At 38.4% G+C, this 19,177-nt stretch overlaps 3 protein-coding genes across 3 annotated transcripts; 2 read left to right on the forward strand and 1 right to left on the reverse strand.

The window, feature by feature from the left end:
• Positions 1-740: 740 nt before the first annotated feature.
• LOC127427683 (vimentin-type intermediate filament-associated coiled-coil protein-like) lies at positions 741-5,173 on the forward strand. Its single transcript, XM_051675418.1, has 2 exons — positions 741-1,226; positions 2,911-5,173. The coding sequence occupies exons 1-2, from the start codon at positions 1,036-1,038 to the stop codon at positions 3,263-3,265; spliced, it is 546 nt and encodes a 181-aa protein (XP_051531378.1). The 5' UTR covers positions 741-1,035; the 3' UTR covers positions 3,266-5,173.
• A 2,363-nt stretch (positions 5,174-7,536) lies between these two features.
• larp6b (La ribonucleoprotein 6, translational regulator b) lies at positions 7,537-9,758 on the reverse strand. The gene is made up of 2 exons (XM_051675374.1): positions 8,859-9,758; positions 7,537-8,773 (listed from the first exon to the last, which is right to left on the reverse strand). The coding sequence occupies exons 1-2, from the start codon at positions 8,898-8,900 to the stop codon at positions 7,664-7,666; spliced, it is 1,152 nt and encodes a 383-aa protein (XP_051531334.1). The 5' UTR covers positions 8,901-9,758; the 3' UTR covers positions 7,537-7,663.
• Positions 9,759-14,086: 4,328 nt separating this feature from the next.
• On the forward strand, positions 14,087-15,661 carry LOC127427686 (growth arrest and DNA damage-inducible protein GADD45 beta-like). Its single transcript, XM_051675426.1, has 4 exons — positions 14,087-14,293; positions 14,402-14,503; positions 14,605-14,824; positions 14,928-15,661. The coding sequence occupies exons 1-4, from the start codon at positions 14,250-14,252 to the stop codon at positions 15,039-15,041; spliced, it is 480 nt and encodes a 159-aa protein (XP_051531386.1). The 5' UTR covers positions 14,087-14,249; the 3' UTR covers positions 15,042-15,661.
• The last annotated feature ends 3,516 nt before the right edge of the window (positions 15,662-19,177 follow it).

The raw sequence follows: 19,177 nt of genomic DNA on the forward strand, positions 1-19,177 counted from the left end.
CATCCCAGATGTGTATGAATTACTTTCTTCTGCTGAACACAAAGATTTTTAGAAGAATATCTAAGCTCTGTGGGTCCATCCAATGCAAGTTAATGGTGACCAAAACTCTGAAGGTCGTAAATGTAATCCATACGACTCCAGTGGTTAAATCCATATCATCAGAAGATCCATATCTTCTCACCCACACCAACTGATAGGGGTGGGTGAGAAACAGATCAATAGTTAATTCCCTTTTTTACTATAAATCTCCACCTTTGACCAGTCCCTACCATTAGCGATATGCATGAAGAATACAAATCGGCAAACAACAAAAGAAGAAGATTGTCAAAGCGAAAGTGGAGATTTATAGTAAAAAAGGACTTAAATATTGATCTGTTTTTTACCCAGACTTATCATAATCCCTTCTGAAGACACCGATTTAATCACTAGAGTCATACAGATTGCTTTAATGCTGCCTTTATGTGCTTTTAGGACCTCCACAGTTCTGATCACCATTCACTTGCATTGTATGGACCCAAACAGCTGAGATATTCTTCTAAAAATCTTTATTTGTATTCTGCAGAAGAAAGAAAGTCATACACATCTGAAATGGCATGAGGGTGAGTAAATGATTAGAGAATTTTCATTTTGGGATGAACAATCCTCTTATCTTTGGCAGCAGGAAGTGCCTGCCAACTCGCCGCTGCTTTCTAGTCTCTGATTGGTCAGCTGCTCTGAGTTTCATTTCCGGGTCAGCAGCTACAGGTTGCTGTTGAAGTTGGTGCAGATGACACGTCAGCTGGCTAGAAAGCAGCTACAAACTGCCCCACCTGCTAGAATACGAGTGTCATAAATCAGTGTGCTGCATTTAAACATACCTTCCATACTGTCACTCAATTACAGGCGCGCGGATTTACAGAGTCACGCATGTCGGCACTGTAGCATCATGCATGTTGAGATTGAGACTTACAGACTCATTAAATCCGGACCCAGTCGAACCAGCCCAGGGAAGATGAGTTACCGCGGGTGAAAGAGTTTACCGGACCGGTGTTTGACATGTCGTCCCCATCGCCGGTGCAGATCAGAGAGGCGAACGCGCATCTGGCTGCGCTGCACAGGCGGGTCACAGACATGGAGCAGAGGCTGCAGGACGCGGAGAAGACCGTGCGGGAGCAGGCGGAGAGTCTCATCCGCAAAGATGAGCAACTGAGAGCCGCCACGCAAGAAATCACAGAGGCCAAAGACAAGTAGGGAAAATCTATTTAAAGTCTTAGCACAGTAGTTTTGATGGATTGACCTCTCAAAGTGTTATCTGACATGGGAAATAGGGGTGGGAATCACAAAGTAACTGGCGATACGAAATACGCTATTTTTATTAAACAAACACCAATAGAAAATATAAACCTATCTAACATACATGTCAGCACATGGCTCCAGACTGAGAGCAGTGGCACTGGTGCCACCAAGTTCTACAGATGGTGGCACCAGTACCTGATTTGGTAGCAACAGTAAAAAAATGTATATATTTTTTTTGTCCTAAAAAATTAAATAATTAATGACAGAAACTAATAAAAATAGTGACATTATATATTTTATTTTATTTTGTACTGAAATGTACATCAGACAGTATTGCATTGATTTTGACTTGATGCAACAGTAACATTTATATATATATAGGCCTACCTAATTTATATAGGGCTAAATTGAAATATTCTGCGTGTGATCCTACTGATTAAGCAGTCATCTCTTTGAATTTCTGAAGGCAAACAAAGCCATTTACTTTTTCCTACAATCGAGCAGATTCTAGTACAGATTTTACACTGAAAAACTGATTGCTTGGTCCATAATAATTATGAAAAGTTGCCATAGTTCCTTCATTAGTGTCCATAATTTTAAGTGATATTTGTAACTAGATCACAGGTAGTCGCTGGTTAAACCAAGCATGGCTCCTTACTATAATAGTAAGTATCTTCAACAAAACTATGGCATTTTTGTTATGAAATGACAGAAACTATACATTTAGAAACTATAAAAACTAAATAGAAACTTTTTGGAACTGATATAATTGTAACAGAAATTAATTATTTAATAGGACTGTATAAATAATATACAAATATTTAGTATAACATATTGCACATCTGCCAAAACACCATTGTTAACACAGTAAGTGTTTACTATAGTAAATCAGTGTTTCCCATTAATTACCTAGACTGTGGCGGCCTGCTGTTTCATAATGAACCGAAAATATTTTTACACTTCTCATAATAACATAAAAGATCTCTAACGTTGTGTTTTGAGCCGTTGCTTTTTTTGGGCAATTTCAAACATTGTATAACCTTCATTCCTCAAAACAGTGATTGACTGACAAGTTTCTAGAGAAAGCTGTGTCTTTTTTGCCATTTTTGAACTAATTTTGACTTTAAGATATGCCAGTCTATTGCATACTGTTGCAACTCAAAAACAAATACAATGTTAAGCTTCATTTAACGAACCAAATAACTTTCAACTGTGTTTGATATAATGGCAAGTGATTTTTTTTAGTACCAAATTAGCGATTAAGCATGATTACTCAAGGATAAGGTGTTGGAGAGATGGCTGCTGGAAATGGGGCCTGTCTAGATTTGATCAAAAATAACTTTTTTCAAATAGTGATGATGCTGTTTTTTTACATCAGTAATGTCCTGACTATACTTTGTGATCAGTTGAATGCCACTTTGGTGAATTAAAGTACCAATTTCCTTCTGAAACAGCAAAATCTGTACATTATTCAAAACTAATATATATATATATATGTGTGTGTGTATATATTATATATAATGTGTGTGTGTATATATATATATATATATATATAATGTGTGTGTGTGTATATATATATATAATGTGTGTGTGTATATATATATATATAACAGTATATCTTTCTTTTTCATTTAGAGAGATTTCCTTTCTCCATGAGAAGCTTTGTCAATCAGAGGAATCAATCCATAAACTAAACCAAACCATTAAGGAAAAAGATTCCCTAATCGGACAGTTGCAACATCGATGTCAGCTGCTGGACAACATCTGCAAAAGCCGTCCATTACTGGACAGCATGCTGACTCAGATGGCTGAAGCAGAGAGAATGGGGCCTGTCAGTGACTTGGGGAAGCCCACAGCAAACAGCTCTCTCATGGACGGAGAGTCCAACTGCAGCCCCAGTCGCCTCTCCAATCACAAAGAATTTTCACTCAGTGAGGACGACTCTGATGATCAGGAATTAGATGGGGTTGTGTTTGGGACCACAGTTTGAAAGTCACAACTGAACTGGTCCTTGTCTCAGGTTTAGTGGCCTGTGTTTTGTTGATGGTTACAACTAATTCAGTGTCTCGAGACACCATTTGGTAATATATCCATTTTAGAGTAATACAAGTTACAGCGGTGTGGATGTGAATGGAACTTTAGTGTGCAAAGAGAACGCCTATACTCTGGCTGAGCCTGCAGCATATTTTAGGTTTGCACCTTACACAGTGTTTTTATTTTAATTGTATTTTTTGTTTTTTTACTTTAAATTACCAGTTTACAGATCTGTAGTTTCAGCCCAAAATATTTTTTTTTATATAGTTAACTTGATTTACTTTAAGTTTTTAAACTTGCATATTTTGCTGATTTTTATATCTTACCGATGTCAGAAAAAAAAGAAAAGTTTTTAAAATTAACATCCAGTTTAAGTAATGGCGATTTATTGTTACATGCAGTCTGCAGTGGTATATTGTGATAGTGGAAGTTTAATGTTTGAGACATTAAACTATAGTAATAATGGAAAAATAATTTGTAAACAATAGCTGTTTTGGACAATGATCCCTGTTTGGATCACTTCAAAGTCATGTACTTTTCAATTTTGGTCTATTTATTTAGCCGTTTTGTTTGAGCTTCGCGATACCTAATGACCAATTTTAACAGTCATCGATGATGTACCATAAATCACAGCTTACAAGTTATGCATGTTGGTTAAACTCTATTCTATCATGTGTGTGATTGTTGACCTCATCTGCTGTTCTGGTCATAGAGCTGGTTATAATTGCATCAAGTGTCACCTGTTGCATACACCCCATTTATTATTATGCTTTGGTAACTGAGCAGCTAGACATTGTTTTACATCATAAGACACATCTGGCAATTGAAGTACAATGCATACAGTATTGTGAAAAAGTTTTAGGCACTTGTGAAAAATGTTGCATAGTGAGGATGTTTCAAAAATAATTACATAAATAGTTTTCATTTATCACTTAATGTCATACAAAGTCCAGTAAACATAAAAAAGCTAAATCAGGTTACATCATATTTAATGATCTGGGGAAAATCAAAAGTAACACTGCTGAATCATCAGAGCAGTCCATGAAATAGGAGTTCTTGAGATGTCCTACCACCACTGTGCCCTTGAGCAAGCACTGAACCTCATGACTGCTGAAGTGTGACATCAGAGTAGTGGTGTAAACTACAACTGCATATAATTAAGTGATCTATGCAGTTAAGTTGTTCTCTGAAAACCCTCTTAATAAAACAGTTATTGCAAAAATAGTGCTCCAACAGATAAACAGGTAGCAATTTCCAACAAAGCTCAAGCTACTGCTAATAAAATTACAGGTCCAGGGTTGAGAAGAGAGTCTAAAAGCTTTTGCTTTTATTTTAATTATTTTGGTCAATAGCTATGTAGCTGTTTGTGTACAGGGAATGGTGAATAAACCATGTTACATAGGTGTATAACAATGGTCCCTATATTTGCTATCAGTTCAATTTTACTGATAATAATGTGATGCTAATACGGTACATATAGATATGAATCTTTCTCAAAGTTCATTTTGTTTGTTGTTGTATAATTTGGCTTAGCAAAAAGGTCTATGCAAGTCTGTTGTATTTTGCCATATTTATTATATTGAGTTAAACTGTGTGATAATTGCGTAGGCAGCCATAATCTATTGAATTGGATTGTACTGTTGATGGGCATTTTTCATGCAAGTTTTCATGTAAAGAGTGCAATTTATCCCATTGGTGTGATGGTTACACAATTTTCATGTTAGTTTTTACAGTTAAATGTTGTACTGCATTACAGCATGGTACTAGCATATTGGGGCATGTCATATCTGTCTTGCTAATGCCCTGTGTAGTGAGTATGGTACATTTTTTCTTTACAGATAAAAGTAAAACAGTGCCTAAAAGACTCATGGTTATTTGGTCAATTAAATTATTTATTCTGAAAGATTCTAATAAAATATTTTGTTATTCATCAGTGCTAAATCTCAATTGTGTGCTGCTTCCTCAGAAACTCTAAGTTGACAGGGATTAATTCGAACTGTAAATCACAGTATTAAAAGGATAGTTCACCCAGAATGAAAATTCATAATTTACTCACCCTCATGCCATCCCAGATGTGTATGACTTACTTTCTTGTGCTGAACTCAAATGAAGATTTTTATAAGAATATCTCAGCTCTGAAGGTCCAAATAAAGCAAGTGATTGGTGATCAGCACTTTAAAGCTCCAAAAAGCACAGACAGTCATAGTAAAAGTAATCCATATTACTCTTGCTCGAGCACTGCAGAATAGAAGCGAAAGGGTGAGATTTGCCTGGAGGAGCTTTTTTTTTGTTTTTTTTTTGTTTTGAAAGTCAGGACATCAGCATTTCGTTGCTCTAGTACCACTCAATCACGAGCATATGCTAACATACTCTAAAAAAAGAAAGATGGATTGTCAAATAGGTCTATAATAAGACAGCCTGATCACAAATACAAAAAATTACAGATGGAAATAAAGACTTGTGGCCTGAAAAATGACAAACTTCTGCTTTTACATAGGGGGAAAATTAAAAAGTTGGGTTATGGTACGTCTTTCTCCTCTTTTTAAATTAGTAACCTATAGGCCACGCAAAATTTCGAAAATTCATATGGGGTGATAATATATCACGCTTGCAAATGCCCTATGGGTAATGCACAAACAGGACATAGATTCCTAGAATTGTATCCAAATGTATCTGCTGATTTGGATTAAACAGTGTTTGGTAAGTTACTCTAAAAGAGTAATTAATTACTAACTACTAATTACATCTTCAGTGTAATTAGATTTCTGTACTAATTACTCTGTCAGAAAATGTATTGCATTAATTATTACCAATTCCTTTCTAAAACCCTGATCAACCTCAACCAGATGAAAAATACAAGGATAGACTTGAAACTGTTATTTTAATTCTTTCAAATAAATCAAAATCAAATATATTATTCATGAACTGGCCAAATAATTTAAGGGTGCAGCGTTAAATTTGAAAACCAAAATATAATTTAACATTAGATGTTTAAAACTATTGTTTTATATAGAATTGTTCTAGTCTATACAGAATTTAACGCAATTACATCAGAAGTAAATGTAAATAAATTACTGAAAAATTTAGTAATCCCTTTTTCAATGAAAAAGTAACTACAGTAATTAATTACTTAGTAATGCATTACACCCAACACTGGGATTAAAATGTCCCATAAATACTTACCAATTTAAATTGTTCAAACAAGTAAAATAGTAACTAAAGTTGTAAAGAAAATGCATGATAAATGTAAAGAAAAACATGTTAAGATAATGCAATCATTTATTTATTTTCGTGTTGTATTTAATTCAGGGAATAATGCTTTCATGTTGTTGAAGTGTTACACTTTTCTGCTTAGGGCATTTATCTATCAAAACTTATTTAAAATGAAAAGAAGAAAAAACACTGAAAGAGCTTGAGTGATAACTGGGCACAAATGTTGCTATGGTGCAGATGCGAAGCAGGTTTCTTTCCAAGTGAATTGGGGTGCGAGAGAGGATGTCTCATATGAAAGCAAAACCAATTAAGCTTGTGAACAGCGTTCTGTTGTAAATAAACAGAGCTGCACTTCTGGTTGTATCTCATCAGTTCTCGCATGAACGTGCTAACACGCTTTCGTCATGTGAGAGTCTGAGTGTGCTCGGTCCTCTCATGAACATGCATTGGAAAGCGACTGGAAGTAAACAATTATAGTGAAAAGGACTTAAATATTGATCTCTATCTCACCCAATGCTATTGTATCACTTTAGAAGACATTAATTTAAATATATATTGGAGCATTAAAAGGTCTGATCACCAACCACTTGCACTGTATGGACCTACAGAGCTGAGATATTCTTCTAAAAATCTTAATTTGTGTTCTGGTGAAGAAAGAAGGTCATACACATCTGGGATGGCATGAGGGTGAGTAAATGGGTGATCTATCCCTTTAAGGGTTTATACTAAAAACCTGCTTGAAACTGCAAAAATGCCACTAGACAATTACTGATATCATACAAGACTGTCTAGAAGGGTTATTACAGCACCACAGAACTAACTGCAGCATGCAACAACACTAGGTCATGTCAAACAATCTGTGGAAGTAAATAGTAAATATTTTAGTAGTAAAGCATAAAAATGTAAGAAAGGGGCAATTATTGTTTTAGTGTGGAGTACAAATTCATCTTTATTTATTCAATATTTAGTTAAACATTTTACATGACATTAATTTATTTCCCTTTTCATTAATAGGTAAAGTTAGGCATATACATGTCAATAAGTAATTATGTTGCATTAAAAAGTGCCATCACCTTGTACTGCAGAATACAGTTGTTAATTCAACAGGACAACAGACTTCATAAAGCACCCATGGTCGGGGTCACTGGGGCAGCAGCACCTTTCCTCTACCGATGCAGTTGTGGAAACCTTTGGTCCCATCGGGTCCAACAGGCTGGCGCACAACCAGGACACTTAAAGATCTAATTATCTGGTTGGGTGACAAAGAATCGCCCATCTCTGGCTGAACGACCTGAGAAGCATGTTTACGTCGCTGGACCCACGGACTGCTCATGAACCCCATGTCATCTGGAGAGAGATCACCTGCACTTTTGCACCTACTGAAGGGGGAGGTACCAGCTGCATTGGGGGTACTGCTGTAAGGATGTGTGGCCAACGGAGAGGTCATCTGACTGCAAGGAAAAAGCTTGCGAGGCAAGAGGGGGCTACCCACAGGACTGCCAAGGGGATTCCTGTAAGCGTCAGAGCGGAAAGTCGATATCCGTGGAATAGCAAGTGGGCTGCCATATAGGGCCTGAGGGCGGGAGACACTGCGGTTGGGCCGGGGCGAGGCAGGGGCAAAATCAGACTCGGAAGAGCTGCAAAGGGCAGAATCTTCTAGGGAATAAAGGAACCTTCTAGACTTTCTGTTAGGCTTTTGACAACAGCCAATGTCAATACCTTCTTCTGATTCTTCCACCATTAGGCCTTGGCTCCACCCTGGCTTACGAGTTCCACGACTACCCAACAGGGCCACACAAACGCCTCTTCCTCCTTGCAGCAGCTCTTCTGCCTTTAGGGCTTCAAAGGCCCTACGTGCACCCTCCAGATAATCGTACTCCACCACAGCACACACTTTGTGCCCAAGTTCAATGTGTATCTTAGTGTAACGTTTTAGTTCCGCAGGAATCTCTTTTCCTGGGCGCAGAATGCGGAGGGAGGAAATGGTGCCGTAGGGGGCAAACACCCGCATGGCAGCTTCCATGACGCCCAGCTGCTCCACACCAGGTGACCCACTCACCTCACCCTTGACTGCAGGAACACCATCCAGCAAGTTCCAGGCCAGCAGCAACTTGCTTGTGGGAGTGCACAGGAGCCAATCAGGCACTGGGGTCATGCGTCGCACCTTGGTACCAGTCTCGTTCACTTCCAGCTGCTGAGAGGTTCGTGCAGCTGCCAGTGTGGTGCGCCAGTCACGAGTGAGATCTTTAATCTATCAAAGAAACACACCGCAAAGTGTCCATAAATGATGGTACTTCAGCTGATCAGATCAGGAGGAGTTTAGCATTTCTTCTCACCTTTTTGAAAGATGTCAATAGTTTCAAACTAACATAACCCATCTTGTTCCTTTGGACATGTTTCAGCAGAAAAGCATCATGAGAGAGATTTTCATCAGAAAGGTAGTTCTCAAGCTGGGCAGCAATTTTATGTCTCAGATCATCATTTGGTGGCGTCCAGAGTTCATCCTCATAGCATTCTTCCTCAAACACATCAGTCAATTCAGTCAAACTCCTAAAAAATGTTTTTACTTAATTATTTGAGAGGTGGGTAGTTGATGCATTACATGAACTTCATTTTTCTACAAAAGTCCAAATTTAAGGTTAAAATTCTTACAAATGTATGGGGAAAATTGTATTTTACAGCTGCTGCGAATGATCAGCATGCAGTTTTTAATTGTTCAAAGTTTTAATCACCTATTTGCCTTCACAACAAATATTCTATGTGGTGCTCTAATTAATAGGAGTGCATGTACAATAAATATACAAGAATCAGAAGGTTGCCATTTAAAAGGGCTTTACATGTGTACAGCACACCACACTGCTTGACAAATCAACTTCCCAAAGTATTTCATGTACCTAGATACATGTGTGGCATTACTTTGTTCCTTTTCAATAAGCACAAATATTATTCATTTTCACAGGTCAAAAGTTTTTAACAACAACTGTTAATTAACCGGTGTCTTACCCGTCCAAACTGTCATTTAGCCCGTCATCAGTGTATGAGAACGTCCCTTTTGAATGCTGAGGCGCAGTGTCTTCACAATGAAAGATGTCCGTAAAACTGGATGAGGACATGCTGTTAACACATGTGTTAACTTACTAACATTGACAAGGACTTACTTTTAAAATGGATTATTCCACAGCAACGCTGAATGCTTAAAAGGAATATCGGGTTTAATACAAGTTAAGCTCAGCTGACAGCATTTGTGGCATAATGTTGATTGCCACAAAAAGTAACCGACTCGTCCATCGTTTAAAATATAAGAAAAAAGCAGCAGCAGCAAAAATCAAGGTTACAGCCAAGCACTTGCAATGGAAGTAAATGGGGCCAATTATTTGAGGGTTTATAAAAAAGGCAGAAATATGAAGCTTATAATTTTATAAAAGCACTTACATTAATTCTGTTAAAGCTTGTGTATTATTTGAGCTGTAACGTTGTTTAAATAGTCATTTTTGCAGCAGACTATAGAATTGCCGAGATTACGGTGTTACATGGGCATTGCAAACAAAGTTGTAAAATTGGATATAAAATTACACAGAAAAAGGTTAGTAAGCAATTTTTCATCACACTAAAGTCATGTTAACAAGCATATTGTTTATATCTTTAACGTTTACAGACTGGCCCCATACACTTCCACTGTAATTTTTTTTTTTTTTTTTTTTTTTTTTAAGGAGAAAGTCGAAATGAATTTTGTGGTAATCTATATTATGCCACAAATACTATTGAATGATCTTCACTTGATTGAACCCGGAATATTCCTTTCCCTATCTGTCGAAAACACTTTTCCAATCCGTTTTCCAAAGAAGCAACAAAATTGATGATGCATTCTTGACATATAAGCATTGAACTGCAGATGGCGCACCAGAACAGTGAATAGATTCACTTGATTGAGCTCATCTGAACAGCTATAGAGAGAGAAAGAGAGAGAGAGCAGTTCGACATACAAAAGCATTTTAGAGATGAAAAACCTCAAACTGTTTTGAGGAAATAACCCGAAAATGTCTTGAGGTGTGGTAACTGTGGTATAAGCAGAATAATTGACTACTGACCGCTGAATTATTGAAAAATAGACTACTAATGTACACTTAAAGTGTAGTCACCTGTGCATTATTTGCTCAATAATTCAAAGGGCCGTCGTCAATTATTCCGTACTTAAATTTTAGTTGCTGAACTGAGTAGTAAGCAGCCTACCTGACGTCTTCCCTGTCTGTTCCCCGGTATACCGCCACACCTGAAGGCAGGTGATCCCTTTTAGGATACTGATTAAAACCTTTCTACGTCACAATTGAGAAAAGCTGTCTATTGGGTGACACCATACACGTTCTTTAACGAATCCTCCCCCAGTTTTTTTTTTTTTTTTTTTCCCTTTCCTTAAAGAGTTTGAACACTTTCCTGATCTTCCAGACTGTATGGGTACCTACAATCCCCCATAAGCCACATTTCGTCATTTTATTTTATTTTATCTGTGCTAGCATGCAATTTTTATATGAGAATGAAATGTAAAATGGGTGAATTCTTCTGTAATTATTAAATCTCGCCTAATTACTCAATTACACATCGTTTAATGAGTGCGTGTAATGAGCGATTTGATCCATGGATGTTTGGGCACTCAGACGTTAGAGCCAATAGACATTAAGCAAACCACCATGGGCTCGACTTATTTGTGTAATGGGGGCATGAGGTGTCAAGATAAAGTGGAAAGTGTATTCCTAATGAATGAGTACCACAGGGGATCCGTGAGACAGTGTTAATGTCAGTACTACTTGTGAACCCCCTAGTCAGCTTCCTGTATATTAACATCCCCTGTGTTACGGACAAGTTGTTTCCCACTTGGGTGACATTCTTCAAAGAGCACGATGAAGGTAGTCTGAAGTCCTGCTAATTATCTAACGTTATTCACAGCCAATAAACACACGATCATGTGTACCCAAGCATATTATAATAACTGTTGCCTGTGTAGACGTGACTCAGTGTGACGGGATTTACAACTGATTACTGATCAGTTGCACGCGGGCACAAAATCACAATGTTTTGTGAACTACCAGCAACTATACTGCACGTGCACAAGCATAAATAGGGTGGTGGTCAGGGTCTTTCCCCAGTCAAGTGGGCATATGTATTTTACTCCTTTGACAGCCAAACTACAGAGTAAATTGTTGCTCTAAAAGACCCAGTAGAAAATTGCAACACACACACATATGTAGGGTTTTCATGTTTTATGAGGACTCTCCATAGACATAATGGTTTTTATACTGTACAAACTTTATATTCTATCCCCTACCCCTAAACCTAACCCTCACAGAAAACTTTCTGCATTTTTACATTTTCAAAAAAACATCATTTAGTATGATTTATAAGCAGTTTTCCTCATGGGGACCGACTGATTGTCCCCACAAAGTCAAACATTCCGGGTTTTACTATCCTTGTGGGTATTTGGTCCCCACAACGTAAGGAATATCTGGACACACACACACACACACACACAAACTTGTTTTTATATCATTGTGGGGACTCTCTATAGACTTCCATGCATTTTATGGATTTTATACAGATCTAATGATAATTTCTATCCCCTAACGCTACCCCTAATCCTAACTCTCACAGAAACCTTTTAGCATTTTTACATTTTCAAAAAAACATCGTTTAGTATGTTTAAAAAAGCCATTTCTCTCGTGGGGACCGCTGGCTGGGCCCCACAAGGTAGGTGATCTCAGGTTTTACTATCCTTGTGAGGACATTTGGTCACCACAATGTAGTATAAACATGTAGGCCTACACACACACACACACACACACACACACACACAAACTAACAAGCAATCGTGGGGAAAATGGTAGCGATAAACCAAGAATAACGGCATGTCTTTGTAATTTTACTTCATTTAATTTATTGTAAAATATGGCTCTGTGGTTTCCCACTGGTCACAATTTCGAGTGCTTACACGTTTACTTGTCCTGCAATCATGATTTATATGAGGCAGAGCAATCTTATCAGTTAATCAACAATATACCCTTTAAACATTATATGTACAAAATATGGTATTTGTATGTGTATTAATGCAGGTCTTGCTTGCTTCCTTGGAGCTTTGACACTCACATCATCTTTCAGAGGAGCACAGTGAAAAGTATGGCTCTGGTCACTCGTTTAAAAAGATTCACATGAAATCAAGACAGTCTGCACATTTATTTATATTTAACAACACCGTGTAAAATACATCAACCACTATTTTAGACCCTCCAAATTTTAAGCTAAATATTTGATCTCAATTGTAACCGGTGGGATCCAATGGGTTTTTACAAATGTACCGCAATAACATTTTTCACCAGTAGGCGGCACTCGTCGATAGAAGATTGTACTGATCGCTGAAATTCTTGGATTGAACCTCAAAATACATGCAACGTGACACTCTTAATTGAGGATTTAAGTTATACTTTTATTACAACTAATTCAACTTTTACACAAACTTTCATACCACATTTCAAACCTTTTTTTTTTTTTTTTTCCAAAGGAGCAACCTTATGATGATGCATCGGTTGACATATAAGCGTTGAACTGCAGATGGCGCACAAGAACATTGTATAGAGTCGCTTGACTGAAATTGATTTGATTTATTGATTTATTTGAAGGATTTCATATTCAGCAATACAATTCCAGATTCTTAAAAGACACATAAATGCACTCACACATGCAAGGCATATTTTAAAGTATTGCTCTTGGGGTAGCCTACATGCACAATTTGGTACTTTTAGCCAGAGCTGATTCTTAAGGTTTTTATTTTTTTTTATTTTTTTAATCACACGATTAAATCGGTCTAACAATTAAGCTCCCCCTAAGATGTTGCCCTCAGTGTTTATGCATCGCTGCCCGGCGGTGTGTTTCGTAACTCGAGCACAAAACAAAGATCCCATGACAACATCAACAGCTCCGATCCTGTGACTGTACCGTCTATAATAAGCCGGTGGAACTGGAACAGCCTGGCTGATGAAAGTTCCAGGTAACAAGGCGACAGAGACTCTACTGCCTTCTAGAGCGTCTGCTGCAGACGACTTGTGTTAAGATTCAAACACGCCATCCATTTATAATATTAATGCATTTTTTGACACCTGCCCAAATGATTCGATTTGTGCTTGTGGGAAACATAAGCCAATCACAATTCCTTTCCCATATCACTGGCAATTGCAATTCAAAACTGAGTTTACTCGTTTGCTGCATTAACTCTGTGCATGATGCAATGGATTCGGATTTAACTGCAACATGCAAAGCGAAAGCAAATGGGAAACTCCATTATTTCCATTAGGAAATTCCATCGGATGGACTCCGTAGCCAACAAACAAATTGAAAGCTACCAAGGTGCATGTTGTGCTAGTTGTTTGGTTTGGTTCCGCGAAGCAGCCCACGTGGGGTGTAGACAGGAGTTCCCCCGTTCACCAATAGCTAAGGGACGCTTGCCGAACCATTTTAACCAATGAGAGAGAAGAGAGCGGAGAAGCCTATGCTGCAAGGCTATATATATAGCGAGTTTCGCCACTCATCGGCAGAAATAACTCCTCTCATACAGCGAAACGAACGAAGGAATACAACAACCCCAAGCAATAATTGGATTAAACTCTTGACCACACACTTTAACTGGATTTTACCATTTCGGAGCTTTTCTGGAGACTTGTGGATTACTATTATTTGCAAGCAAAATGACCCTGGAAGAAGTCGTTGGATGCAATATTACTGATAAAAAGTAAGTTATTTCCTTGCATGCCTGCATAACCAATGCTGATCATAGTGGTTCTCACTGTAGAAAATCATAAGCTGGTCTCTTACCAAATTCGCATGTTTTTCTTAACAGAATGGACACCGTGAGCCAAGCATTAGAGGAGCTGCTGGTAGCAGCACAGAGACAGGACTGTCTTACAGTCGGCGTTTATGAATCTGCCAAACTAATGACTGTGTAAGTATAGAACTCGACTGACTTTTACACTGCAGACCGGTGTGACTGATGCGCTCCTTGTTATGCACATGAGGCTGATTGCATTTCATTTTGATTCACAGGGATCCTGATTGTGTCGTACTGTGCGTTCTGGCCACCGATGAGGAGGACCAGGATGATATTGCGCTGCAGATTCACTTTACGCTTCTTCAGGCGTTCTGCTGCGACAACGACATCAACATCCTGCGGGTGTCCGGTCTGAGACGCCTTGCGCAGGTGCTCGGCGAGCCAACCACCTTAGATAACAGCGAGCCGAGAGACTTCCACTGCATCCTAGTCACTGTAAGTACACTCAAGCTAGCATTTGCACAATCCATTGCTCATGCAATATCGAACGCTCTGATCATCGGCATTGGCTTACGTTGCATTTGATGCTTTTTCGCAGAACTCCCAGTGCCAACCTCTGAAATGCCAGGCTCTGAAGGACGTGGGCAACTACTGCGAAGAGAGCCGTTGCAAAAACCAGTGGATCCCTTATCTGTCCCTACAAGAACGCTGAATAACTCGCGATGCCATTGCTGCAATAAAAGAATGAAGTCATTCTATACGAATGAAAGCAAATGAGCTCTGCAACAGCCGCCGTTGACTGCTGCGTCATGTAAAGGGGCTGAAAGAGAGAGTGGAGCTCTTGGAACTGTGCGCACGGTACATTCCACCCTGCCCCTGCATCTTATCCTCCGTGGGAAACAGTGGTTGTCTTGGTAGCGGATGAACATAGTTGTCTGGTGGCACGAGCTGTGTTGGAAAAACTTGCAGGCGGCCCCCCACCCCCCGGTTTCATATGTGCAATGGGTTGGAAAGCCACCTTTAGTTCACTATTGCTGACTGAGGGACTAACGCATTTTGAAACGCGGAAATATTCCGTTTATGTGGACATTAGTAACTATGAACTGTAGTAGCCTTTATGTCAAGCTACAATTGGACTGCAATTGCAACTGTTGAGAAGTGTTGTGGATTAAAATCAATATTGTATTTATTTATTTGAGTGACTGACAAATACATACTGTGAACTGAATTGATGCAAGTTAATTCTAGTAATTTAAATAGGAGTAATATATGTATTGTTTTGCTCTTGTCAAATGCAACATTGTTTCAATAAATTTTTGATTGAGAATTGGACACTTCTGACTTTTTGTTTTGTTTTTGGGGGGTGAGGGGAGGATGTTTCTTACAGATCACAAATTGACACTCCAGCTTCAAAACCACATTACTGGGCCTGGGTAGCTCAGCGAGTAAAGACGCTGACTACCACACCTGGAGTCGTGAGTTTGAATCCAGGGTGTGTTGAGTGACTCCAGACAGGTCTCCTAAGTAACCAAATTGGCGCGGTTGCTTGGGAGGGTAGTGTCACATGGGGTAACCTCCTCGTGGTCGCTATAATGTGTGGTTCTCGCTCTCGGTGGGGCACGTGGTGAGTTGTGCATGGATTCATTAGAGAGTAGTGTGAAGCCTCCGCACGCGCTATGTCTCCACGGTAACGTGCTCAATAAGCCGTGTGATATAAAATGCACGGATTGACGGTCTCGGATGCGGAGGCAACTGAGATTCGTCCTCCACCACCCGGATTGAGGCAAGTCACTACGCCACCATGAGGACTTAGAGCGCATTGGGAATTGGGCATTCCAAACTGGGGGGAAACACATTACTATAATATACTGTACACCACCAGTCAAATGTTTGGGCACACTTGGCTGAATTTGTTCTCATGATCTTAAAAATCAGTTGACATTTGGAGGTTTATACTTAAGTTTTTGGACAAATATAACTTTGTCTAAAAAGTTATCAGCCCATGTAGGAATTCCTTTGCAAAACTGAACTTTAAATAATAATGCAGCCAACAAGTACCCTTATATGTGAACTCCTTTAATGTTATCTCAGGTGAATTCCCTTATGAAGCTGCATGAGAGAAAGCCCAGACTGTGCACAGCTGTAATCAAGGCTACTTTGAATAATTAAAATATCAGATCGTTTTTATTTTTAGTCACTGCATAGTTCTCATCAGGGTCAGAAAGTAATGGGAGTTTGGTGCGAAAATGCCACCAAATTAATTAAATTCAAGTATTTTACATAAAAAGAAAACATTGTTTTATTTCTCTTAATGCCTTATAAGAATTAAAATACCCCTAAAAATCTAATCCCAGTGGCAAATATTGCCCTATAATAAAAAATGTAATGTCTAGCCCTGATTCTCATGCTTCCATAAGTCTGATGATTTTACTATTATTCTAAAATGTGTTAAATTGTAACAATTAAGAATGAGTATATGTATCCAAACCTGCTATTGTTTACAGATTTACTCAGATGATCAAAAATACAGGGAATCCTGCTTTCAGTTATAGCACAGAAATCAATAGGCATGAAAAATTCTGAACTGAAGAATAAGGACTTTGCAGGGATTGCACCACTTACAGTAGGCGTATACACATTTAGTGGAAATGTTCAAAAAGAACTAGAGCACTCAGAATGCGTAAGTGACTTGCAGGGTAAACATATCACACAGTTTGCCAAAGGATAGTCTTCATATCCTTCTCTCCTGGAATCTACGTCAAATCCTACTGATATCAAGTTTATTACGACACTGCACTGACAGGAATGCTTGAGTTCTGTGTTGCACCACTCCATAAAGAGACTGTAATAGAACTTCTCTATTTGATAACAGGATCCATACAACAGCTTTTCAGCAAGTGTTTTTATTTATTATTATTATTATTATTATTATTATTATTATTATTATTAGAGATCTCCAAATCACAACCAAATGGAAAAAAATATATATATATATACTGTGTATACACAATCAATTATTTGTTAATTTTTTTTTTTTTTTTTTACTAAAAAATTCAGCTCTCTCCAGTTGTTGTTCTAGTCAGGTTTGGAGACTAAGGTGGTGAACTATTGAGACAGACCAACAGCAGCTGCTAAAACAATGCATCCTATGAGGGATTCTTCCATTCTGACATTTACATGTCATTAAAATGATCGGAAATATTCATTCAGAATCACAAGCAACTTGCTGTGACATCCTCTGAGAATTTTTGTGCATTTGCCCATAATCATCTGAAGCAAGAAAGGCTTCCAGACACGGTCAACGTGTAGGCTAATATAATTATAAAAGTAGACTTGTTATCAACGACTATTAATATATACAAGGAATTAGAGTTGCTAAGATTAGTCTCATTTACGATGAAAGGCACAAAGTATTTTTTTGGTCATTCCCTGTGCTGATTGTGCGTCTGACGTATCAAGTCTCCGATTACGCATTGGTATTCCGGAAACGTCATTGACCATTTACGGGCAAGTCTGAGTTATCAAAAGCGCCGAGCATTTTATTCACGCGAAACACTAGCGCTAAATATAATCATTTAATCCCTGTTACCGTTGTAACATTATACATGCTTCTTTGGAAAAGGCATCTCTTAACTGCTGTGAGACCAACCCAGCGCTCTTGCCCCTGGTATGCGAGGAATGCGGAAATAAATGCTCTCTGTTTCCGTAGAAGTGCAGCGTGAGCGCACGAGCTGTTTCTCACATGGCGCGAGAATGAATCAGTCTGTTTTGCCCATAGTGAGATGTTAAAGCAGTTGTTTCAAAATTGATATCCAATTGCTCTGATAGAAATAATTAGTTCTGATAGAAAAGTTTAGCTTAGTGCCTTTGAAGCATAGCCTTCAACATGAACTTGCACAGATATCTGGGGCAGGGGCTCCAAACCTAGTTGATGCGCGTGCTGCCTTACTCTTTGCCCCCTCAGAAAAAGTGGCAGTGGATCTCCATAGGAGGGGCACCTCATCAAAGGAACACTGTCTTGAGCCCCTAGACCCCTCCACCCCCATGCACGTACCTGACCTACAAGAATACAGAAACAATTTTTTTCAAATCAGCAGTGCAAATTAGGACATAATATAGGCAGGCCTACTGTAAACAGGTTTTGCTTCAGAATGCAAATTTGACATGGGACGAAACACATTGAGGTCAGCAGCACAAATCATATTTATCCTTGTTCCAAGTAAATCTGTATTAAATGTAGTCTGGGTTATATTTTCTTTTAGGCTACCTTGTGTAATTTTGCCCATGGTTTTTTAGGATGACGCCATGTCACACAGCCCATTTATTGGAATCGGTCTAATCTGACAAACTTCTACCACATTACAGATTAATTTGCAGCAAAATACTTAAGATATTGATTGGACACACAACCTTTGACAAACACAACAAAATATACTTACATTATGTGAAGCGTTTTTAGAACAGTGCATGATTAAAGGGATAGTTCACCCAAAAAGGAATATTCTCGCATCATTTACTCACCCTCATACAATGCCAGATGTGTATGACTTTCTTTCTTCTGCAGAACACAAATGAAGATTTTTAGAAGAATATCTTAGCTCTTATGGTCCTCACAATGTAAATGAATGGTAACCAAAATTTTGAAGCTCTAAAAATCACATAAAGGCAGCATAAAAGTACTCCAGATGACTCCAGTGGTTAAATCCATATCTTTAGAAGAGATTTGATAGGTGTGGGTGAGAAACAGATAAATATTTAAGTCTTTTTTTACTATAACTCTCCACTTTCACTTTCAGAATGTTAAAGTGAAAGTAGAGATTTATAGCAAAAAAAGGATAAAGTTTGATT

This window comes from Myxocyprinus asiaticus, chromosome 37 (genome assembly GCF_019703515.2).
Source record: "Myxocyprinus asiaticus isolate MX2 ecotype Aquarium Trade chromosome 37, UBuf_Myxa_2, whole genome shotgun sequence".
In the NCBI taxonomy this organism is placed as follows: Eukaryota; Metazoa; Chordata; class Actinopteri; order Cypriniformes; family Catostomidae; genus Myxocyprinus; species Myxocyprinus asiaticus.